General features: G+C 41.2%; 1 protein-coding gene across 3 annotated transcripts in view; it reads left to right on the top strand.

Moving 5' to 3' along the window:
* Positions 1-519: 519 nt before the first annotated feature.
* LOC145412945 (protein AMN1 homolog) overlaps positions 520-20,518 on the top strand; it is a 38,238-nt gene continuing 18,239 nt past the window's right edge. The window contains exons 1-4 of one of the 3 annotated variants that reach the window (XM_080282760.1): positions 520-606; positions 10,935-11,066; positions 14,601-14,752; positions 17,108-17,227. In XM_080282760.1, coding sequence (XP_080138886.1) covers positions 11,041-11,066; positions 14,601-14,752; positions 17,108-17,227 — 298 coding nt within the window. In that variant the 5' untranslated portion in view covers positions 520-606; positions 10,935-11,040. Of the gene's footprint in view, positions 607-987; positions 1,037-3,008; positions 3,030-10,934; positions 11,067-14,600; positions 14,753-17,107; positions 17,228-20,518 lie in introns of those variants that run through there. The other 2 variants (XM_080282761.1, XM_080282762.1) reach the window with 2 other exon arrangements.

Here is a 20,518-nt window from a genome sequence, read left to right as displayed (position 1 = left end):
TTTCCTATGTATATGTGAATGCATGTATGCTATATGACTGTGAGACCATGGACGCTAATCCGCAGCTTTGGATGCCTTTCCTGGACTGTGGGATATCGCTGGTATGATCGAGTTAGTACGAGCTATTACTCCGGGAGAGTGACTTCGCCCTACCCACATAATACGTCAGCATCAGCAGTTATGTGGGCCCGTGGCCTGTTTTCCTGAGGCTGATCCCTGACTCTTACCACAGGGCAATCTTTGAGTTAACTTCGGGTAGACACCAAAGAGAAGGGCATAATACTCAACGTTAGCAGCTTCATGGCACTGATGCCAGATAAGGAAAATTTCTTTAAGTGAAACTGACGTACCAAATTAAAAAAAAAAGTTAATGCATTTCATTAGAGAAAATTTTCCCTCATTTATTTTATTATAATCTTTAACATTCACTGCCGATAAGAAAAGGCAGTTTTATGATAAAATGGAATATTCTGAACGGTCAGCCAGGGTCGTGATGCTAAACATATATGGGAACTGTGTGCCGATTTTGATGGTTCAAGAACAAGTGCGTCAAAAAAAAATAATTTTGGCCCTCTAATCCACAGTCCTTAGAAAAACTTCAGACCGGTCTGTATTACACACAGCAGTATCCGTTTTAGTTTTAGTACAATATAGTCGTCACTCTTCTTACAGTTAACGTTAAGAGCAATGGGCTTTGGTAGGTCTAGCGCCTGCCATGCAGTTGTTTGTTAATCTGGTCTTTAACGAGTTTACTGGCCTAGCAACGATGACACATTGTGACAAATTATTCAAGTCATCAATGACCATGGCTGAAAATTTATTGAAATATTTATTGTAAAGGTATACAGACTATGCAACAAAAGGTGTTGGATCGTGCCACACACCTTCCCCATATAGGCCTACTGGTATATACTGTTACTGGTTATAAAATCGTGGGTGTAGCCCACTGAACTCTATAGTATGGAGAGGCTATCGCCACAGCAAGCATGCAACTTTGGCTGCCACATTGAAACACCCACATGTTGCCTCCACCATGGTGATGCAATTATTGGAACACTGTTCATAGCTTGCTGTTTCTGTTTAGCTGTTGTTTACATAAGGTTGAGCAGTGGGCCATGGCACTTCATTCATTCATCATCCATTGCCAGACGCCATGAATCCCAGACGGTGTGGCCAAGGGCTTAGAGTTAATTGTTTTACAGGGAGGGGCACTAATCCTCCACCAACCCCACTTGACACGTATTTCCATTAAATGTATTTCAGTGGCTAGGAAATTGCAGTGCACAGCTACCCACATATTTTTATTTTTATTCTCTAAATCGGCATGGTTTTGGAGAAATAACTGTCAAAAATTGCATTTCTGGTGGGAACATGAAAACTAATCTTAGAGGAGGTAAGTTTCCGTTATGAATGTTTTTTCACCATAAATGTTGTACCCTGGCAGGACGTAATCTTACCAGTGAGTTTGTATATTACTGCTGATGATGAGGTGACCTTAGTATTTACCTAGCATTACCAATAGAGCCACCAGCAACATGAAAACTTTGCTCGGAGGAGGTCAGGTGGGTTGCCAGCTCACTCTGCACGCCCCAATACGAGCTTAGAACGCTACTTTTACACCCATTATTTACCACCCTGTTTCTGTTACATTACCTCCTTTTGACCTTACATTAGATTTTATGTTATTCTAAACAATTTTGAATCATGGTTGCCTTTCCTGGAGTGATAACATTGCAGGAAATGCATTATGAAGTGTGTACTTTTAGGTCATTGTTGCTGGTGCTACTTAGAAACTAGGCTCAAGATACGGGGTGGGAATAAGAGCTACTAGTTACCCTAATACCCCATAAATTTTGTGCCATGCTGATCCTTCTAAAATCTTTGTGGTGTGTTGTTGACAACCTCACTCATGTGAGGTATGCTGCAACTCTCCGGTACATCCCCATATGAGGTATGGCTCAGTCCACAAGTTAACAATTATCTTGTCTATTTCAACTTAACCCCTTCAGTTTGGTGACATACTTGTAATTTTATTTTCTATATGAAACACATACTGTATGTTGATGGTTATGCTTGTGATGTGGAGTCAGGATTCTTGGGTTTTGAATGGTGATGTGTAAGTGTGTGGCCCATTTTTATGGGGTAAAGTGCTCATTAGTTCTCCCTCTATTATGTTTTTCTTTTTCCTTGATTTATGGACTCTACCTCATCTATTGGGGGGGAAAAAAAAAAAAAAGGCATATGATGATGGTGGTGGTATCAGACAATTTTCTTCAATTTATGAAACCCCCTAATACAAAAGGGGGCTAATGAAGGCTAAAATTAATTCCTAGATTTTGAAAAGGCTCCCCAAATCTCAATAAAATGGTCTGGAACCAGAAAGGCTAAAATGTAAAAAAAAAATATCACTTCACTGAAGGAGTTAATATTTTTTTCTGGTTCTTTACATCCTTTTACTATCAACAAAATTTGGTACACATAACATGCCAAAATGCAGTGGTATGGAGGTAGTGGTCAGGAGCCTCCTGATGGCAATGAGGACCACTGCTGTAACTGATTTACGATCCTCACCCTCTCCATTTGAGATCTGAGCACAAGTTATGCACTGAATTGTAAAAAAATTATTTTATACACACACACACATGGCACTTCATTTTCAAAATTCATCAGCTGATTTCAAAAGGCACGCACGTTGGGTGTAATGCATAAACATCATCAGCGCCGTCCTGTGCCCCTGGCGGCAGGCACACAAAAACTTCACAGTGCTACCCTCGAGAAAGCCTCTCCATGTTATAGAACTTAATGGTGTAGAACAAATATTAGCTATAGTATATGTTAAATTTAATAAAATATTACAACAGTGACAAGGTCTTTCAAAATCTGTTGGAATGAAGTGTTGACAGTCCTTGTTATAGGCTAAATATATATATATATATATATATATATATATATATATATATATATATATATATATAATATATATATACAGCTACGGTACCGCAAATTGACTCAGGACCTCCCCCCACAAGGTATTAAAAAACACAGAAATCATAGTATTTCACAATGTTTGTTCATGGAATGCCATTCATTATTATGAAATCATGTTTCCCTTGTTTTTCAGGACCAGTTGGACGCGTTTTGGCATGGAATCAGTTAGATCTCTAAAGTAATCTAAGGACATTTCTTTGCACCAAACATTTGTCAGTTCAGTCTTGAGGTTGTCCAGATTGGGTGTCATCTTCTGTGCCATGATTTTCTTCATCTTTGCCCAGCAATTTTCTATCGGATATAGATCCGGACTGTTGCCAGGCCAATCGAGGACCTCAATCCGATTATCCTGAAGCCATTTTGTCACCTTGCTTGACCTGTGACATGGAGCTGAATCGTACATGAAAAAGTTGCATCCATGAATAGCAAAAAAGTTTAACAAATGATCTTTCAGAACTTGAATGTACCGGCCACCATTCATCATCAAGTTCATAGGAAGAAAGTAGAGGCCTCCCCTTCCCATTTCACCTGAGAAGCACCCCCGTACCATTACTGATTGTGGGTGCTTAACTGTCGGCACAGCGTATGCAGGGTCATATCGACTATGGGAGGCAGGGCGACGAACCTTTGCAGAACGCACCTGGAACACTTGAAATGTGCTTTCATCGGAAAACATAACTTTTCTCCACTCATCTGATGTCCAGTGTGCATACTTCTTGGCAAACTGAATGCGCTGCTTCTTCATGCAGCCAGTGAGAAGCTGTTTCTTGACTGTGGTGCGGTTTGGCAAACCCAGCTCCTGCAAGCAGTGTTGGATAGTTCGAATTAAGATGTCTTTAACAGCTGGGGATGCATTCTTTTCAATTCTGCTGCTGTCAGTCGAGGATTCTTGATTACTTCCCTCTTCAGAAGCGTTTCTGTACCTCTGCAAGTCGTCCTCTTCTTTCCACTGCCATGCTTGTGCTCTGGAACAACATCGGATGGCAGGCCACGCGCTGCGACAAGAATCTTCATGACGGTCAATTCTGTGCATCCAGTACGTTCACAAATCATGTTTATAGGGACATTCTCCTACCTTCATGCAGTGATACGGACCCTCTCATCTCTTGAGCAGTACTTTCCAGGCATGACAACTCGACTCTAGGAAAATAACATGGCAAACAGTAATGCATACGAGAAAAAGAGGGAGGTGCAAGTTCGGAGTGTCAGGAACATATACTCCCACTCTTGCTTCTGGGCAAGCATTGATGTGCTGAGTGTTTCACCACCTCCCACCAACACCAGAGGAGTTGCAAGTTACCTCCTGCCCAAAAAATTCGCTTGGTAGAGGTGGAATCACAAAGCAAAGACAGACAACTTTCCCATAGCAATTTGCTGTGTAGGTCCTAAGGCAATATGTGGTGGGTGTATATATATGTATATATATATGTAGATAGATAGATAAATAGATAGATATGTATACAGTATTAGCATATATAGTGGGCTTTAAAAAAATGTTTGTTGTTAAAAAATTCATATTTAGAGGGTTCCATTATCATACTTCAAACTGTGTATATCATCGATTTTAGCACCTGAGCTGGCTTCCACCAACAATGATGACATAAAATCAGTTGTTTCTGATGGCTTTGAGAGATTTAAAGATGAGGCACTATTTGAGTTGTTACTGTGTGGTTCTGGACATTAATGCCAGGTGGTGGAGACTAACTCTCCACCCCCTATCCTCAGAACCCCTTATCTCAAGCCCATCTTGGGTCTCTATATGGTACATATTTCTTCCATATTGTGCCCCTTTCATAATTTTCTGTTAATATGACCATGCCTGTGTGTGTTTTTGATACTTGCCATAACATGATTGTACAGGTAGGCTATGTATTTAGTGGATCTAAGTAGTTGTAAAGGGGAGAATTTGGGTTAAAAGTGGGGTGCCTGGTACCAATTAAGATAAATTCCATAGGTTCTGTTCATTCGTTACCACACAATATTGTTGTGTGCCTGGTGCGGTACCAATAACGTGCAACAACTAAGGAATCACTGAATATATATATGTGTGAATATATATATATATATATATATATACACTCAATCCTCGTTGGTTTACTTAGATAGTGTGCCTTAGATAGTTTCCCTGTACAGTACAATACTTAGGTCTGAAAGGAGTCTCAAGGGTTACTGATGAAGGGGGGTGCTCCCCATATGTAATTTTTCTCATTAGTTTATGTATTAACTGTACGTGAAATCCTTGTGCGCTAACTCCTCTGCCACCCATAAACTCGCGCACTGTGCGTACCTATTGTATATATATATATATATATATATATATATATATATATATATATATATATATATATATATACAGTATATATATATATATATATATATATATATATAGATAGATATATATATCTATATACAGTATATATATATATATATATATATATATATATACAGTATATATATATATATATATATATATATATACAGTATATATATATATATATATATATATATATATATATACAGTAATCACTCTAATATCCGGACGCCCAATAACCGAACATCCCCACTACCCGGACCTTATCGTCCTGGGATCCAACATTCCCAAAATGGTCCGAAAACCCAAAAAAAAATTTAAAAAAATTGAGTTTTTGCCGTCCGTAATTTGAACTTGCCGCACGCGCCGCGGGAGAGCATTGTTTTGGTTCGTCATTCCTCCGACGTCCGATAGAGCGCCGCTGCATCCTCCCCACTTCCCGCCTGTCTCTCACTGCGACTGGACCTACGCTCTTCGCAATGGCTGCCCACGTGCTCGCTTTTGTGGTGGTGCCGTACTTGCTGCAAGGCCTCCTGCTGCTCTCGGCCCTCCTCTTAGTGTGTGTGATGATGGCCCCGCCACCTGAGAAAAGGAAGAGAGTGGTGTTGACTCTGGAAAAGAAGAGGGAGATATTGGAGAAAGTTGATGCAGGTTGGTCTTCTTCACGCATTCTCCGCGAGTTTAACCTGGCCCGGTCGACTTTGTTCGATATCAGACGTTCCCGAGACAAACTCATGCAGTACACGGCTGACTTCTCGTTGAGAAGCAAACGCAACGTGGAAAGGAAGGTTATGTTTACCCCCAAGTTTGCAGAAATCGACCGATCCACGTTGATTTGGTATCGACAGCAACGTGCAGCTGGTGTGATGGTACGTGGAACGGAGCTGAAGGCTGCTGCTGAGAAGTTTGCAAGGCTTCACGACGCCCTAGACTTCAAGGCACCCGAGGGTTGGCTCTTCGCGTTCAAGTTGCGACATGGCCTTACTAACCGTAAAGCACATGGCAAAGCATTGGACGCTAACGAGGATGGAGTTGACGAGTTTCGGCACAAGGTGAAAGGCTTGATCGACAGGGAGGGCCTCACTCTCGGTCAAGTCTATAACGCAGACGAAACTGGCCTATTCTATCGCTCGGTGCCAACGAACACTCTAGCCGATGAGACGGAGAAGCGTGTACCTGGCCGCAAGCTTTCTAAGGAACAGATATCTGCTTTGTGTTGTGCCAGTGCTAACGGCATGCACCGGCTTAAGCCCATTGTTGTTGGCCGTGCAAAGCAGCCTCGGTGCCTTCGTGGGGTGATGGATGTCCTTCCTGTCGTATGGTACCATTCTTTGAAAGCATGGTTCACAGCTGTGATTTTCAAAGACTGGTTTCACCGTCACTTCGTCAAGGAGGTCATCCAGTACCAGACGAAGACACTGGGAATCCCTCGCGACCAGGTAAAGGCTCTCCTTCTGCTCGACAATGCACCTGCCCACCCGTGCGACAAGGACTTGGTTGCTGAGAATGGCTGTATTAGGTGCATGTTTCTGCCACCTAATACGACTGCTCTCATTCAACCCATGGACCAAGGAGTGATCGTGGCAACAAAGCGCCTGTACCGTCGGAAGTTCCTGGACGAGGTGATGGTTGTTCTCGAGGACGAGGACGAGCGCAGGGAAGGACGTGACACTCAAGGCAAGTGGACTTTGGAAAACCTTCGCCGCTACAACATCAAGTCTGCGCTGTACAACTGGGCTAGTGCATGGAAGGAAGTCCCTGTGAAAACTCTTGAAAATGGTTGGTCTCGTCTACTTCTCGGAACAGATGTGGAGTACGATTTTCTGGGCTTTGACGTGGATGACTTCCATGCACGGCTACGTACGCACAGCGACATTGTTGATGTGGACGATGTATGTGAGTGGTTGGACGACGACGAGGGCGATCCTGGGTATCAGACATTGTCTGATATCGAGATCGCGTCTTCGGTTGCTGGTGTCAGTCCCGAACTTGAAGATTCCGACGACGAAGGCGACGATGATGCAGACTCCTCTCAGCAGGACACTACTCCAGCCATCCCCAAGCTGAGCGCACTCCGGGAACATCTAGAGTTCATCCTAGACTACCTGGAACACCCGGACTGCGACAGGGAGATGGGGCCCTTGGGACTCGTGGAGGAAGTGCGTGCTTTCCGGCAGCACATCATCAGTCGCCAGAATCGTCGGTCCTTGTGTCAGTCAACGATTGACAGTTTTTTCAGGCCCGTGACCCCCACTGTGCCAAGCCCTGGCTCCACTCCGTTGCCTCCCCAAGACAGGCCCTCATGCTCCGAGCCACAGCTCAGCACATCAGCTACAGTGGAGTCACCGCTCGATGTGAGTTTGCGGCTTTCCTCAGAGTCTTCTGTAGTCGGTACACCATCACCACGACACAGCGATGCACCCCTTGGTTGCCTGCCAGTGATACTCTCGGACTCTGACAGTGAATAAACAGCAAGAACTTCTCCACTAGACCACACGGGAATATTGAGTGTTGTGCAGTGAAAAAAACAGTGTGTTGTGTTAAGGTTTTCGAAATGAGAGAAAAGACTCAGTGGAAACAAAATTTAACGTAACTAACCTTCTTCGTTTTGGCTTTGGAAAATAAAAAAAAATTGGGAAAAGTTAATGTGCAACATGAAATTAAAATGGAACATTATTTGGACTAAAGTGAACACTGTGAAGAGAATGGACTTCTGTGTGTTATAGACTAAGTTCAGTGCAAGACTTCAGGAAGAGTGTACTGCAAGTGCTTCAGGAAATCGTTCTTACTGTCAGAGTCCGAGAGGAGGCGGTTATTCATCGAGGTGGCCAGGGACTTGCTGTAAGTAGCCAGAATGTTTCATATTGTACTTTTTTCCATATATACTATACTTACCAGAATGTTTCATACTGTACTTTTTTCCATACTATACTTACCTCATGCATGTGCAGTAGGAATGTGTTTTTCAGAGTTAGGCTAGGTTAGGGTCCATAAGTACCAAAATGTTTATTAATGTATGAACATACTTCTAAACCCTCATTTTATGTTTCTTTTGCATTTATTTCAGTCATTTATGTGCCTTATTGGTGTGATTTGGGTCTTAAATAGGTGCTCTGTATGTCCAGAGGGAGTTGTATAGGTGTTTCTCTGAGTTAGGGTCCATAAGTGCAAGTCCATAAGCTGGGGCCCAATATCCCGACGAAACCAATAACCGAACCTACCGATGGCTTTATTGATCCGGATATTGGAGTGATTACTATATATATATATATATATATATATATATACACAGTCAAGTCGCCTATGGCATGGACTTCCATGCCGCGGTTTTCTGTGACATGGCAAGCTGCCAGAACCAAAAAAAATGAACCACATCCATAAAATACCAATGGTGCGGCAGCACGGCAAGGTTTGAAATGCCTGGACAAATTCCCCTGGCGGTTGGCACACTCCCTTGTTTATAAACAAAGATCATGACCACTTCAGCTCCATACTACAAGTGCTCCAACTGTGGACTTTTTTCTCTCTTATGAGGATGTTAAGCTTCACCAAGTTCATTGTGTTAACCCCTTTGTGCGCGATGACTCGTTTGTCGTCATATGGGTGTGGCTGTAACTATACTCATTGACGCTTTTGGCATCATAAATGCATAAAAACTTTCGTCAGAGGAAAAGTTTTCGGCCGATCGGCGTCATTTTTGGAGGCGTCATAGCTTCCCTGCTTCTCACGAAAATAAATGAGTTGCCAGCTGTGGTTCCCGATACCGGCAAGAGAGCGGACAGGTTATTCAGTACCAAATGAGCTGTGAGTGGGGAAGGTACTGCTTGGTTCAGTCCCTTTAGATTTCCACTCCTACTCCTGTCCTGGCTGTGCAACACATTTCACTGTACCGGTAGTGCTTGTGTATAGTGTTTGGGCACTGTTCTGAATAGATTTGGTGTTTGTGAAGCAATCCTGGTCGTTATCAGCCGGTGGGCTAACAAAGGTTATGCTACTGTTTCTAATCAACTACACTGCCTCTACCCTGCACCAAATGTGAGTATTCAGCTATAATAATAGTAACAGTGAAACATGTGAATATAGTGTGCATATCTAGTGTACAAAGAATTGGTGAAATACGTGCAGTAGCTTAGAGGAAGGCAGGAAACTGCCCTACAGTCACAACACGACATGGGTGCACCATAGTTTTTTGCATTTTTCTCAAAAACTATGAGGCCTAAGATCACCGTTGTGGGATCAAATGAAAGCCAATTAAATTCTGCATAGGATGATAAAATAAAAACATGACAGTGGCATGAAAAGTTTATCACTAGAACTCCCCAAATAAAAAAATCTGTTGTCTGTCAGAAATGGGTTTTACTTTTTCGCTTATTACTCGAACACCATACCTTGTATCAAACTGGGACCTCTGACATTCAAAAGCTAATAAAATTCTCTTTCCAATGATGGTATAACATGTAGAGATTGATTAGTAAACATTCGATTTATGATGTTGGGAAGTGAAATGTATGCTCTTGAATGTTTATTCACACGGCCCTAACATGTGTATAGCATTTTGTGTGTGTGTGTGTGTGTGTGTGTGTGTGTGTGTGTGTGCTTATTGTGTAGAACAAACATCGACGAATAGGAATATGTGGGTTTTGTGGCAAAATAAATGTTTGGGTGGTGAAAATAAGCCGAGAATACACATTTTTGGAGCGCGCAGGGGGGGGGGGGAGAAAAGCAGGTACGTCATGTCCCACAAAACTTATTAACTTATCCGTGTGCGAAAGGGTCAAGTAGTGAAACATTAAAGATTCTTTGGGTATTGTCACTAGTTTATAGGTTTGTTTGTAAAACCGGTATGAACTGGTTAGTGATGAAGCACCTATCTCTGAGCTAAGATGAAGTACAATGCCTCCCATCATCATTATCACATATATATGAGTGATTATTAATGTGTTAAATGTGAGTTTTGTTGACACTTGAGCATACAAACTCATCAAATAAACTTCTTCAATCAGTGCTGGACCAGGCAGCATCCACCATCTTTAATGTTTTGGTCATAGCTGACAGACCAACAAAACATTAAACTGACTGACCAAAACATTAAAGATGGCAGACGCTGCGTGGTTCAGCACTGATTAAAGAAGTTTATTTGATGAAGTTTGTATGCTCAAGTGTCAACAAAACTCACATTTAAACACATTAATAATCATTCTCATATGCAGTACATGATGATGATGATGGGAGGCATTACACTTCGTCTTAGCTCAGAGACAGGTGCTTCGTCACTAACCATTTCATACCGGTTTTACAAATGACTGTATTATGCCCAAGTAAACACAAGACTGATCACTATCCTGTCTTTTGTGCCTGTTGTTACATGTAATACATGCATTGACTGATTGTGTAAAGTGGGGGCAAATGGGGAAAAGGGGTGAGAAGGGGGACTTTGGGCAAACGTCCAAAACCAAATTCCATTTTTCCCATAAGTTTAGTTATTTCTGTGGCGTATGATTGTTCCAAAACCAATTACCCGCACCTTAGGTGACTTGACTGTATAGCAGAAATGCAACATCCTACTGCAGTGTGCACAGTAATTTGGTTGTGGGTGTGATTAATTTGTTTGTATTAATTTTTGTATCTCTTTCAGTTGAAAGCTCATCCAAGATTATTGGATTCTGCGGTGCTCCCACTTGATTGACAAAGTAACAATGGACATATCTGATGTCAGGCTTCCATGTTCATAGAGCTATATCATGGAGCCGTCATCTCTCAGAGACTTGTAAGTAATGCTAGAGACTTGTAAATAATTCTATTGGCATTTTGTGTGTTATTCAGTCTTCAGAAAATTATTTTTAAATCTGAAAGTACTGCATCTTATTCCCACTATCAGCAGTTGGTAGGTGGTGAGAGCCATCATCCACTCACTTGATGTAGTGCTGCCTTCTTTCTTCATCTTTAGCTTTCTGTTTGTGTGTCTGCCTTGTTGTTTTCCTATTTCTCCCTGTCCTTCTTGTCACTTTGTATTACTTTTCTTTCCACTTCTGGTAGCTTTATCCTGTTTGACAAGCCTGATGGTTTTCCTTAATCCTTGATACCATTCACAACACTGGATAGTAACCATATAATCAGATAATGGGATGATGTGGAGACTGCTGTGGTGCCCCTGCTAGCAGGGTGGAGCAGTGGAAATGCAGTGTCCATCCAGGAACCAAACCTCCCAACTTTTCCCCTGCAAGGGAACATTGGTTCACTGCCCATGATAGCCCTAAAGGGGCAGTTGCTTGCCCATGGGGAGGGGGTGAATACTTCCCCAGTATCCCTGCTTGTTGTAAGAGATAACTAAAAGCGGTCTTTTTGTCTCCAGTCTTTCTGTACTGTCCTCTTCTTATTTGTCCTACCACTGTTCTTGATATTTCCATGTTTCTGCAGACCTTTATTTTCTCCATATTCCACCAGTGCCATATATATAACCATCTTATGGCCTGGTGCTAGTACATCATTATTCCTTCCTTCCTTCCTTCAAGCACGCCGGGGTTTATCAACAACAGCAACAACTGCTACCTGCAGATTCATTTGCATATTAAGAATGGATTAACAACACAGTACAGTTAAGGAATTAGCAATTCAGTAGTATAGGTAGACACAGATATCAGAATGATAAAGGTTGGGCGTAGAAGGTTGTAAACACTAGAATCCTGTACATACTTTGGATATATATTGCTTGTGCTGTTCAACAGATGCCATTGTTCTGTATTACCAGTTGCCATACCTGTACTGTAATATGGTTGCTTTAATTCTACCTTATCGCCAGCCAAATTCATTTAAGTTCGGTTGATGTTCCTTTGATTTCTTCAGATTGCAAGATCAGTGACTTGCTTACTGTACCTACATTTCAAAATGTATAATGTTTATAACTGTAACTGGACTTTTCATTCTACATTCTGGTAGTATAGGAAGGGTTTTCTGCTTGAACCCTCCAGGTAAAATTCAGTATCACTTTTAGTACACCATGTTATTTTATTTGACTGCACCATTCTGACTTCATCTATGGGGAGGCTTCGTGTTGTTCATTTCTGGTAGGTTATTATGGTAAGCACTTCATAGAAAGAAGGAGAAGGAAGGAGACAAAGGCCCTGCACTGACCACTACATACAGTTGGTGTGAGAGTAAGGGTTTTAAATTAACACACCCATAAGGTGAAATGAGAGGTAATTTTACACCCTTGTTACATTGCGTCCCGTTTTTATGCCATGTAATAGAAAGTAGCATTACAGATTTTTGGATGCTAGCTACCTTGACATATATCATTATGTTATCTTTTCTCAGATGACACAAATGACCATGGAGTGGGAGAAACCTATGATGTGGTGAGCCTAGATTTAATATTTAGGAGGTATGCTTCCTGTGGTATACCTAATACTTGCCACTGATATCCACTGTGTACCAGTGCAGTAATAGGGCCTAAGCTCTCCCTGGGCCATTGAGAATCTGCATTAGTAGTCAGTTACAGTATAATGTTTCTTCCATGTACAATACTGGACTGCAAGCAACCACAAATGTCTGAGTAATTTTTGTACATAGTACTGTCTATCACTCCTTGAAGGGGTAGCCACAGATATGTCACCTTTATGTAACTTTTTCTTCCCTCATCAGGCTGGCATCTCCAATTCACACCACCCTCACCCATATAGATATTACACTTGAACTTTATCCCTGTTACTATTTAATATTTGCCCTCCTTTCTAAACATCTACCAGTAGTTTTTATCACCTGTGATATTATGGCTGTTGACATGTATATTCTCTTCCACCTTTTTGGTTGTCTGTACTTTGTCTCTCCTAAGCTACCAGGTATAGTTCCCATTCCCCCTCCTTTTTTTTTTTTTTTTCCTTTGGCCATGTGGAGAGGATGGAGGGTGAAAGACTGACGAAGAGAGTGTATGTGAGTGAGGTGGAGGAGGGGAGAGGGAGGGGGAGGCCAAGGATGAGATGAAGGGATGGGGTGGAGAGGTATATGAGAGAGGGGGGTGTGAGTCGGGAGCAGGGCAGGGAAATGGCGGGGGACAGGGCGACGTGGAGGCGATTTGTTTGTGGCCAACCCGAATGGGATTAAGGCGTCAGGCAATAGATAGATAGATAAAATAGAGTTTCCTTTTTTTTTTTTTTAACTCCCCCCCCCTCTTTTTTTTTTAATGGAACCTTTTCATTGTATTTTGGCTAGGTGATCTCTTAGTCTGGCTACAGACTTTGTCCAATGGATCTCTTCTTAATATCGCCAACACAAACTTGTGTGGTCTCTTCTGCTTGGCACATCTCTGCCTAAAATGCAACTTTAGCATTAGCTTCTACATTCCTCTTATTGGGATGGAAAATGAAAGTGAGTGCCATGCATGGGCATTTTAAAAGAGTTTGTATGTGCAGTCTTTCCCTCTATGTCCTCTGCTTGAATTTTTATATCATTTTGCCTGGTGGTTTAGTGGGTAATTAAATTGCTCCAGCCGGATTGAGTCATTGTAAATATTTATCCTAGGGGTGGTTGGGGTTTATCGCTCATGCAATGCCACTTTGGTATGAGTGAGGCTGGTCACTCTAATCTTTAATGTCAGGACCAACTTGCCTAGCCCGGGGCTTCTACACTTCATGTGGGGCAACGTAGGATTAGATGATGTAATGTAATGTAACAGTGTATCAACAAGTTTTGTTTATACTGTATATCATATAGTTAATAGCTTCTCTTAATCATAAGTATGGTGTCATTATGTTCTCAATAGCATAAACAGTGCAACATTTTATCATTTGAAATAAGGAGGAAAGAATACCACTTGTGCTTGTACCCTTACACTCCTTGTAAAGGGTGACCGAAGATGTCAGTAGGAAGGAGCTGGAAATCTTTCCTCCATATATTGGGATAGGGGTAGACATGGAACAACTCCATCACAACATTTGTATTCCAAGCTTCTTCATAGCACGTATATGACACAAGAAGATCCATGTTCCAAAGTAGGTCAGATAGGTATTGTCTTAAATTCCCAGTCTCCTTGTATAATTGGGAAAGAGAATTATGATTATTACAGTATAATGTGCTTGTTATGTAATGAGTGCTGTACTGGTAAACTACAAGTATTGTACTGGTATTGTAGAAGTTTTATATTGTGGTGCTAACTGGCTGGATCTACAGTGCTGTGATTGTAGTTTTCTTATTAGCATCTTAGTATACTGTGCCATACGTGTGTTAAATGAAGTAGAGGAGATTTTATGTTATACACTATTATTATTATTATTATTTTTTTTATTATTATTTTTTTTTTATGCAGGTGTGTGGACAAAGTAAGTCTCCAGCCATCGCCTTTCTATGCCCAGCTGCCATGGATGCTGAAGAACAAGCTCTTGCATAAACTTACTAGACGAGGCAAATGTAATGATGAAGTCTTGTCTTGGCTTCTTCATTCTCATCTGATTGAATTAGGTATTTGAATTAGGTATTTATTTTTTGTTCGATATTTATGTCATATAAGCAAGAGTGTTATCTAGAATGAGAAGAACTGCTTGGAGGGATGTGGAGGTTGAAAGAGCACTGGGGGGGGGGGAGAAAAAGAAAAGAAGTGGTTGAAGTGAATACAAGAGAGGTACAGTATTTTGATGAGAGAAAGAGGGAACACAGTACTGTATATAGAGAGAGCAAGAAATACTGTAAATGAAGAGGTTAATGAAGAAAAAAAGAAAGCAGTAAATGATGACCGTAGAAGAAAACTGAATGTAGTAAACTCTGAAAATAGGAAACAGTTTTGGAAGGAGATACAAAAGTACTGTATATGAGAGGTCTAAGTTGAATAATATTGTTTGGGAATAACAATAATATTGTAAAGCTGAATAATATTGTTCACCAGTGGCAGGAGCATTGCAAATTAATGTTGTTTTAGTAAAGTGGTAAATGTTTGGGGTTGTGGTAGCCATGTCTCAGGCCTGTAGGCCTCAAAAAGAATACTGTAACATTTGATTGACTGTTGACATAGTAAATGAGAATGACAAAGGAGTAATTGACATACAGTAAATGATGAGTGGTAGAAAATTTTGGATGGGAATTTCAAGATATGATCTGTTAAGCTGAACAGACAGTGGTTTGAAGTGAGCATCAAGATGAATATGATTATGAAGAAAATATGTTAAACTGCCATATTCAGTCCAGTACAGTAAAAAGTAATGATGCACTGATGTTGTGTACTCCATCGGGCATCTCATAACACAGGTAAAATGAACTATGCTGGAGTACACTGAAGAGTGTACACTGTACAGTACAATTGTAATAGACAGTGAACTTATAGAGCTAACAGAAGGGTGTACATAACTTAAAAATGAAACTGTGCTCTCTCTCAAAGAATCTCCCTACAGGTATTGGTGTTGGCTATGGTACAGTTGATGTTTTCTATGGCCTGAAAGGTAAACCAAGTACCTGAACCAGCTGATTACTTCCCAATAGTTTCTGGTAACTGTTGCAAAAAATGAAATTTGAGATGTATAATAAAATATATAACAGTGTAAGAGCTCAGGTTGGACTTTGTCTCTTATGTACAGTCTCTCAACATAGAAACATTGAATGACTACTTGTGGCTGAATATGCCATGCCAAAGAGCAATGATTGTGTGGCTAGTTACCAAGCTTGTAGTCACATTTCACTTTCATTGTAACACCTCCCAAGGCCAGTGGTAACTTGTTCATCTACCTCCTTCAAACCTCTACTGTAAATAGGAAGTAGTAGTTTACTGTGGATTTAATTAAATGAAGGGCATTAAAAAATCAATGTAAAATGAATACTGTAAATGCATGTAATGGAATGTTAAGATAATTTTAGTTCATGACAAATTTTGTAGAAGAGCTGGAATAATACAGAGGTTTTAGATTAAAAATAGTACGGTACTGTATTATGAGAAATAATCATATGCCTCCGTGTCAGCAATGGAAATTTATGTAATCAGCGTTTTGTTCACTTTTAGTCCATGGATAATAAACCTAGAATCTAATGAAGTCCTTAGAATTTAAATTTGCTAGTGCTAAGGAGAGTGGAAAGGACAATGTTAGGCATCACATATAGGAGTACTGTAGAGCAGACCCTCCTGTTTAAAGATTAGCAGAGCAGGCAAACAAACAGTAACAGCAAATCAATGCACATATAAAATTAGATGATACTGTAAAATCCCTGCAATAAAGCTTAAACAGACATGGGCAGGTCATGTAAAACAGATAACATATGAACAATTTTAATATCATTGGCATCTGACAAAGTAAGAGGCTTTCAGTAAATGAGACTGAGAGATCATCATCATCATCATCATCATCATCTGGACTTCCATTTCCACCCTAGGGCAGGGTAAGGAGTAGCAATGTCCAGACAGTCCAAATTTGCCTGGTAGGTACTGGGGCCTCCGAGGCTGTCTAAAACAAATGCCATGATTAAGTGATTTGGGATAGGGGAATCTGGGGGGACACTTAACCCAGCCAAAAACTTCAGTTATATGGTTGCCACCTAGCATAGTAATCGGTTTCCTGGGTACAGCAATCCATTTGGCTTGGCACTCAGTGCAGAGACCGTAAGGCATTGCTACACTGGGTGAGTGAATGATGGGCGCCCCCATCCACTGCATTTAAAATTCATAATTATGCCAGACTGGAAGGGAACAGGACCAGCAACCAATAGGTGAGAGTAGAGAAAGTTGGAAGAGACCCTCATCCTGCAGTGATCAGTCTCAGACTGATGATGATGGTGATGATAATGATAGTATTTATTGCATTTTCTGTGTTTTTTCATGTAGTTTTGTATTTTCAGATGTACGTGAATGTGTTATTTCTGGACAGACACTGAAGAATTTATCTAGAGCTAAGAATCTCAGAGAGCTATTTCTGCCAGAACCTCCTTTAGTGGAAAGGTCACATTTTTCAGAAAGCTGTAAGTACTCATATTTCTTTTAACCTGTACAGTATTGGCACTTTTACAGCAGGTCTAGATTTGTCCATTCCTGCTAATTTGTAAATAACTTTGAAGCAGATTTTAATCCCCTTGCTACAAAGATTACTTATATACGTTAAGCCCTGTTTATTTGATGAGGAGGAGAAAAAGATGTATTTAAATGAAATTCACATTACTGTACAAGTTTGTAGTTATTTATTTTCATAGTAAAATAATGGAAATGAGACACTGCCTCCAAAATATGCATATAAAATGATATTTAATGGTGCTTTGTTTTCATAAACATTTGCAAAAAAGTAAAAAATATGAACCTGAGTGAAGAATAAAAAAGTGTTGAAAGTAATATTGCATGTCATTGTGGTATCCTGTTATGTTTTGGGACAGACTACCTTCACACTCACTGTATAGCAGGATCCACTCTATTAAGCTCCACACCAACTCGAAGCTGCAACCTCACTCACAGGTAACATAGTGGCAGCCATCACCTGCGCACTTGATGTTGTGCTGCCTACTTCTTCCTTCATCATCATCATTCATTTTCTATGTCTGTCTGTGTGTCTTCATATTTCTCCCATGTATCCTGTCACTTCTATTACTTTTCTTTCCATTTCACATGGCTCTACAGTGAGTGATAAGCTGAATGGTGTCCTAGAACCCAGGAAACCATTTACGTACAGTGCTGAGTGGTAACCATATAACTACAGTACAGTCCTGGATATCTGATATCTAGATAACCAGGGTTATCAGACAACCAGGAAACATCATGGACTGGTAAAAATAAAAATGAATGTGTGCATCACTTTAAATGCCCGTCACATTCATTCATTCATTGCCAGACGCCATGTATCCCAGACGGGGTGGCCGAGAGCTCAGAGTTAATTGTTTTACAGGGAGGGGGCCCGTCACACCACAGGATAATTACCGGTACGTGTCACGTGAGACCAGGCGAAGCTAGCCAAAGTGAAGTGAAGGCATTGATGTTCAGGTTGTTTTGTAGTTAATCACCTTCACAGTCCTCCTCTCCCTGCTCCTGCCACTCCATCAATTTGGTCACCTACCACATCACATCCACCAAAATTACCAGTCTGCTTACCACCGTTAATAGGACATTTGCATTAGACTTGAAAGACACTGATTGCATAACATATTGTAGGGAATTCTACAAATCGTGATATCAAGGTCAAGGGACCCAAGCTAAAGGAACTTTTTGTGAAAAGCAAAACATATAAGTCCATTGAGAAGAGGCATACTTTTCATTAGCCAAAAATGGAATATCTAGGTTTAGCATTGTTTGAGTGGTTTTGCTTAGACAGATCCAAGGGAGCACCTAGTTACAGTTCTTTTGTACAAGAAAAAGCAAGGGATTCACAGTAAAATGAATATAGAAGCTGAGTTTGATTTCACTGTAGACAGGTATGTAAACTAGATATCTCAGGAGAGAGTAAATCAGCAGAAGAATTATCCAAAGAATTCAACAGGATTCTGGCCAAACATAACTTAACCTGCAAACCAGATTTATAATATGAATGAGTCTGGCGTGCTGTGGAGATTCTTACTCCAAATGAATTTTGCTGGTCCGAAAGAAGAAAGTTGAGCAAGGTTTGAAACAAAACAGCTACCATGTAACTATTCAGGTATGTGCTAATGCAGCAGGCACTCACAGGGTGAAATTATTCATAGTGGGTAAATATAGTAATCCATATCTGTTTTATTTCCTGCAAAACTGCTGAGTGGTGGATGAGGAGTGGAGCAATGGTGGTCAAATGGGGAAGAAATAGGTGGCCAGGCTGTGTCTGTATACTCAGTAGACATGTGAGCATGGGAGTCATTATAATTCTACAGTACAGTAATCCCTCAATTATCCAACATACAGTCATTACTCGTTTACGATGATTCTCAACAACGATAAAAGAAAAGTTCCACCCCAAAATTCCATTTACAATAAATTTCCCGCTATAACGATTTTATCATCGGAAAGCTCCAGGCACACGCAAGGTGCCTGTCGCTAATCTCAGGCAAGATGGCGGCCCCGGCGTGCAGGCATTGTTATGGTTCAGGCCCCGCCACCCTTTCAAAGCCCTGCCTTTTCAACTTGTTCATGTGTGCCCCCTTGTTATCGTCACCTCTCAGCCAAACATCGTACTACAGTACTGTGGATTTGTGTGCCTAGTGGTAAGGTCAGTGCCAGTGTAGGCCCCAGTGCTATGGTTGGTGTAGGTATGGGTCCCAGTGCTAAGGTTGGTGCAGGTATGGGCCGGATTCCCCTCCCCCTAACCTGTTCCTGTCTGACTCAGAGGCTGGCCACTAGTGTCTAAGGACAGGCTGTCCCCCAGCCTCGGGGGGGACGACTTGGACCAACACAGGAAGGAATGAAGGTGGGTTGTCATTTATGGTTCAGTCTTGGTTAGGTGATTTTGGGAAGTTGAGTTGACGTAACCCCCCTTTTGTAATGGGTTTTAATCTCCCGATTTACGATAAAATTGGTATACAATAAGGTATGACCTGACGTAACCCCATCATAAAACGAGTAATGACTGTAATAGAGCCAAAGGCATGTCTGAATAGTGGATCTGTCTGGATAATGGACTTCTCCCCTGATCCCCCTTCGTACATACCCTAACTTTGAAAGCCACTGTAAATGGCCACTGCAGTACATCATACAGTTCTTGAGGACAAGAAGAGGGACCCTATTGGGCCCATATGCCAAGCACTGAAGCCAGTGATGGCAGAAAAAACATCAGTTGAATGAATTTCAATATAAGCCATGAGGAAGTCAGAAGGGGGAAGCGATGGAGGAACAGCATAAGAATCATATAAGATGGAATTGGAGAAGAAACTCTGAGTGAAGAGTTCATGTTTATCAGTGGAAGAAACAGCTTAGAATGGAAAAGAGGAGGGAAGGATGATGAAGCAAACTTGTTAGAAAGATTTTTGGCAAGATGCCAGAAAAAATGGGAAAAATTTTAGTTGGAGAGTTCAGAGTATTTAGTACGAATGAAATTATTCTTAACCCATACACATGCCAATGACGGGCTGGGCCATCATGCGTTTGTCAACCTCTGACGTCAGTATGACAACTTCCCTGTCATCTGATGTAATCTCTAAAGAAATATTTAAGAGTCGTAATTTTTGTTGGATGACAGGCAAAAGTGGGCGGAGCTAAGCCTGCCACAGCTGGTCCGTGCGTGCTCACTTGCTTTGCTCAGCGCAGTGTGGTGTGAGGTTCCCCACAGGTAGGGTGTACACCTCTTGACCTCCCGCCGAACACTT

The sequence above is a fragment of the Coenobita brevimanus genome, chromosome 94 (genome assembly GCF_032717465.1).
Source record: "Coenobita brevimanus isolate Jiangsu-jjx chromosome 94, ASM3271746v2, whole genome shotgun sequence".
Lineage (NCBI taxonomy): Eukaryota > Metazoa > Arthropoda > Malacostraca > Decapoda > Coenobitidae > Coenobita > Coenobita brevimanus.
Note: the sequence above shows the minus strand (reverse complement) of the source record. Positions and strands in the feature narration are given on the sequence as shown.